We start from the raw sequence: 5,927 nt of genomic DNA on the forward strand, positions 1-5,927 counted from the left end.
CCTTTTGTTTATTACTTTAATTTATTTGTTTACTTAAATTCTAAGCTTTGTTTATTATTTTTGTTATCTTAAATAGTTTTTTTAATTTATTAAGTTTATTTAGTTCAATTGCATTACTTCATTATAAATTTGTTCAGATATTATATGTAAATCTCGTTTTTGCAAGTCGATTTCGATCGACACTAAATTAATAAGTCCAAGTCGAACTTATTTCTTTAGAGGAGTCGTATTTACTTTTCAAATTGAGATTTTTTTATACAAGTTTGATCGACGATCGAGGGTCGAACGAAAATCAAGCGAAGCAGTTTCTATTAATATTTTTTGTATCTGTATTTTTATTATTGTTATTGTAAAATAATAATTAATGTGACCATTAGTAAAGATTGTAAACTCACGGCCAATAGTCTTAATTTCAAATTTTAGTAATAAAAACATCTTTTTTTTTCTGTTTTAAGACAGATTAAAGAGACCAATCTAAATATTCCAATCTTCAATCTTCACATATAAGTGCAAATGAAATGTACTAATGTAGTAAAACTGCAGATTACCCCTACATGATATTTGACGGATAAAGATAAAAGTCAAAGTATCGAACAAATAATTATTTTCAAGTATATTTTTTTTCTGTATCGTGAGACCAAATATCTTGTTTTGTAAAAAAAAAAAATAAATATAGGTACAAAATTATTTTACATTGCATCAAAATTAAATTATTTGAAAAATAAGAAATACTACTTGCTTGTGTATGACATGATTTATATATACTCAGTCACTAGTACAAGGACAAAATTTAGAGTAAGATAGAGTTTGTTCCATCTTTTTTCAACGCTACCTTAAAATAAAATAAAGGATGAGAACATCAATTGAATTGAATTCTAAAGAAAATAAATAGGAAAAAGAACCCAACTTTGCTAATGAATCATATCTAGATTTTTGGGCCTTATCTCCAGTGATAAACATCGAAGATAGCTTTTCCTAAAATAGAAGATCTTACACTAGTTAATGATATATTACACGAATTTTGACTTCTGACTATTAGTGCCGATACCATGTGCTGCATTTGCATCTAACGGAATAGATCCTCTTAATTTAATTAAAAAAAAACTAACAAATTAATTAATTTTCAACTAACTTTCTTGAAATTCTCCTTTTATTTTAAATTTCAAACCCAAAATTTATACTTTAGGAAACAAATCTTAAACAACAAAAAAATAAAGACATAATTTTACAGTAAAAAATAACTAATATTAACTAATTAAAAATTAATTCCTCAATTATTCTTTAAAAATGCCAATTAATTGAGGAAGAGTAAGTAGTGACCTTTATTATTTCTCTCCCATTTACTCGAAACTACTAACAACAACCCAAAAAAAAAAGAAAAAAAGAAAAGAAGAAAACAAAGCCCGGCACGTGATGATATTTGCTGTTGCTTTTTGTTCACATTTTAAGGTGAAACACATCCATGTCGTGTGCTTTCAAATAGTCTTGCCACAAGTACAAATTTTAGTTTCATATCTATCACATAGTAAATCATATATCAATACGTGAAATTGATACATGAGTGCAACAATAAATTATATGAATTACCTTTTTCATTTGTCTTTTAATAATCTGAATTTTATCAACTACTTTACATCCACAAAATTGAATTGCCTTGTCACTTTTCTAGATAAACTTACCATCGATACACCTAGTTTGCTTCTTAGTAGTTGTGTGTATAGATTCATCCATTACATTCTACTCTACAACCTTCATTCTGTGACCTGTCCAGTTTCCACAAGCCCAAACATTTTCTTTTGCAAAATGGAATTTTCAAGCATACATTGACACAATCTACTAGTAACAACTTAAGGACATACCTAACATCATATCAAGTTGGTCAATCACTAGAGGGGCAAGAAATCACCTCTAACGAACTCAGGACACTAAGATCTAACTACTGAACTATATCGCAAACTATAAAAAAGATAAGGGTTTGGAAGAAGAGGGAGGGAAAGGGGGAATATTTTTGGACATCCATATAGAACCGTCTTACGGTCGAGGTGAATCATGTGTAAAACCCCATAGCTGCACATATTAGAAAGATAGTGAATAAATCATAAATGGTCAATTATCATACAGCTTTATGCAAAGAAAATGTATAACAAACCATTTGGTAGTTATGAAAAACAGAATGTTGTTTTAAATTGAAACTTGACAAGATCTTGTATTCTTTTAACAATTGACTTTACAAAATCTTAAAGACCAGGAAACACAAATAAAAGCTGGAAATGAGAACACAAACTAAGTTGCGAAAAATCCATCTAAGTGGGGAAAAAAATTAAAACCAAATCTGCATTCAAACTAAGTTTAAATTATGGTGATGTTTCATGATGACCCATCTAGGTGGAGAAAACAATTAATAATGCCTACTTCTAAGTCCAAACTTGAGTATTAGGATTTTGTTGTAAGCAACATATCAAGCTCAGTGGAAAGGATATTACCTCAACATCTTTTAACTCAAACTCTGGATTATGAGCAAGACATTTGTTCCCGAATGTATCACAAGTTCCACTAGTTCCAGTTAACCTTTTAAACCAGAAGGATGCAATCAAGAGATTTCACTAGGAGTACTTAAACAGTTCAAATATAACAAAATGCAATAAAAGAAACTAGGCAGCATGGTTGTAATACTTACAAATCTTCATGTAAGCATAAGGCATAATTACCCCCACCACCAAGTGCAAGCAAATCATTCAAACACATGTAGTAGTACCGATTGGCACCTGTACAAAAAGATATTTAATCAGAACCTTCCAGCTTCGGAGAAACTCAAAAGGAAGAAAGAAAAAGTTAGGTTAGCAACTCATGCTTAAAATAAAAAAAAATCTTGTGCCCTGAATAAAGAGAGAAACAGAGTATATTAGTAATAATTCCCAACAGCAGCAATTTCACCTAACAATTAACAAAACTCATCAATTGCAAAGTCTCAAACAATAGAACATCCAACATTTTACTGGTTGCCAGTGAGTAGTGGCCATGACCAATCGATATTATTTCCTAGCCTATGATTTGCCTTTACAATATGATAAGATTGTTGCCTTGTGAGTTAGAGGTCAACGCATCATGGTCAAGGTCCCAGTACCTGACCAAAATTTTTATAAATTATGGTTGGGACAATATGCTCAGACACCTCCCAATTTCAATGAGCCCTCCCATTAGAAAGAAGGAACCACTGTAAATCATTTCGAGGGTTTACACTTTACAGTGATTGGAATCCTAGAATCAACATTTCCACATGGGGGGCTAAGGTTGCATACATCTATCCACCCAATAACTTGCATTTCACTAGACTGTCTTTTAAGTTTTCTTTCTAGAAACAAGCCTTATTATTATTGAAAAAGAATTGACCACTGTAATGCATAGAATACCAATGAGGAGATCAGATTTGTAAGCATTTACAAAATGAGAACCCTTACCAGTTGGCCGAAACAACCTTGGCTCACCATATATAGTAGTAAAGACAAAAGTTTGATTTGTTCCCTGTCATGAGAGTAGGGAAATTAAACCATACCTCAAGTTGTAGAACTTGATTCGTAAAGAAGCATTATCTGCATTTAAAAAGAATAACGAACATACTTGATATTTTCGCTTTGCTGTAGGTTTCAAAGGACAGTCTAGCAGCCCACCAAAGACAGCACCTTGCCGATCTCCAACAATCTAACAACTCAGGAAAAACAATAATCAATAAATTCATTTGTCAATTTGAGAAAAAAAGAACTTATAAATTGATCCACAACCATCAAATCATATCTATACTACTACTGGAATGTAGATTTATCTCTAAATGGACTGCATACCAGCAAACCAGGACCAGAGAGTTCAGCACTCTTGCGAATAAGTGTGCGAAGTGATGTTCCATGTTTCAAAGTACTGCCCTTAATTCAAAGAACAAATACTGAATCAGTATTTCAATCAATCACTGGCACAATACTACTCAATGCACAAGGCAATTAGGTATGCATGATTCAAAAAATTCATACAAATCATAAGAAATAAAAGTCGAGTCCTCAGTAAGTTTGAGTGGATGCTCTTTTGATGCTATTGGTGTTTGCTGCTCCTTTGCTTCTGCAAAATCTTCAGAACTGCTACTGCTCCTTCTAGAGGTAGGATCTTCATCAGTTTCATCTTTCACTAGATCTGGGGTATTAAGTGCATTACAATCAGCATATTCATCCATTGGAATATCCTGATATCTAAAATTTTCTTGATCATATCTAGCAGAAATTGATTGAACGTGTTTAAGATCATCTTGGTGCTTGCTTGTCGTGGATCCACCAAAGCGAAATGAAGGGATAACATGAGAAAAATATGATGACCAAGATTTATCCTCTTTATCATATGTGCTAGCCTATACAAATAAAAATCCACTTGTGAGAAGGCAAACAAAAAAGGGAGGGGAAAAAACAGAGTTAAGGTGATCTTTTTCCACTTGTAAGATGCAGAATTAATTAGCACAAGGTTCATATCATGCAAGGACCACATACAGAATTCTTTCAAACTTAGATTTTTATCATTAATGAGATGCAATTCCTTTTTAAGTCCTGTAAAAAAAAATAGAAAAAGGTCTAATATGCATAAGTCATCAATTGATAAGCTGAGTATAGTTGTTCCACAGTTCATATTTCCTATGGTAGTAACGCACTAATACATTCATCAATTGATAAGCTGAGAATAGTTGTTCCACAGTTCACATGGTAGTAACGCACTAATACATCACAAATGATAAAGCATTCAAAATAAAATTAATCATAACAACAACAACAACAAAAAAGAAGCAGCTATAGTAGGTGAACTCAACCGAAGACTGTAGGGGTTAAAATACATAACAAACTTGTACTTCTACTATCATTGTATAACTACTCCAAAACGGATCCCATACTTGATACCAGTACCAAGTATGTTCCTGAAAAACCAATACTTGCTGGGTACATAATGGTAACATACTCAACAAATTTTGCAAATTTAATATTTTTGGTACATCTTAATTCTAATAGTAATAATCCCATGTCTCTTAACCACAAGTTAGTACTTAGAAGACATCAAGGCCTCAAGGGGGTGATAAAGGCTAACTATTTTATTTACTATTACTATTCTTATCATTCTTTGCTAATGAACATAGCAAACATCATAGAAATCCAGTTCTTAATGTGAATGCAAAAAGAACCATGGGGAAAGTATCAGAGCTATTCTCCTTTTACCTAGTTTTCTTTGGTACATTTAACAAACAGTACAAACGCATAACCAAAAACAACTCAATCCAACCACCGGATTCAGAATTTTTTTCGCAGAGAGCAGATCTGACTTTTAGGTGAAACCTCGTCAAAGCTCAAACGAACGGATACAGTAACAGATTAACAATGCCGATAAAATACATAATAATAATAATAATAATAATAATAATAATAATAATAATAATAATAATAATAATAATAATAATAATATAAACTGGAAGATTTTGAATGGAAAAGGAGAAACCTGAGGCGAGGAAGATGAAGGGGTGGAAGAAGTAGAAAAGAGGTTGTAAATCTTGTCCGAGACTTTTTCTTTGAGAGAATGCATGGTGATGGTGATGGTGATGACGAAGATGAATATGGTGAATAAGATCACACACGATTCAATAAATTAATTAAATAAATAAATAAAATAAAATGTTTGTGAATAAGGGTTTGAACTTTGAGGGAAGAAAGGGGAAGTGAGAGACAGGCGTCCCACCGGCGTGAATAAGGGATTACTAATGTAAATGTAAATGCTGTTAGGGTTTGTTTGGGTGCAATTTTCACAAAATATTTTTTAATGATATTTTTTTTTTTAAAAATTTATAAAAATAAAAATAATTTGTTTAAATATTTTATGTAAAAAATTTTTTTATTTATTAATCATATTTA

General features: G+C 31.6%; 1 protein-coding gene across 1 annotated transcript; it reads right to left on the reverse strand.

The window, feature by feature from the left end:
* Positions 1–1,574: 1,574 nt before the first annotated feature.
* LOC107466424 (uncharacterized) lies at positions 1,575–5,780 on the reverse strand. The gene is given in 8 exon segments (XM_021130842.2): positions 1,575–2,067; positions 2,484–2,568; positions 2,678–2,765; positions 3,459–3,522; positions 3,619–3,699; positions 3,840–3,912; positions 3,963–4,390; positions 5,518–5,780. Coding segments are annotated over 8 exon segments (939 nt in total). The 5' UTR covers positions 5,602–5,780; the 3' UTR covers positions 1,575–2,031.
* Positions 5,781–5,927: the final 147 nt, after the last annotated feature.

The sequence above is a fragment of the Arachis duranensis genome, chromosome 9, assembly GCF_000817695.3.
Source record: "Arachis duranensis cultivar V14167 chromosome 9, aradu.V14167.gnm2.J7QH, whole genome shotgun sequence".
Taxonomy (NCBI): domain Eukaryota; kingdom Viridiplantae; phylum Streptophyta; class Magnoliopsida; order Fabales; family Fabaceae; genus Arachis; species Arachis duranensis.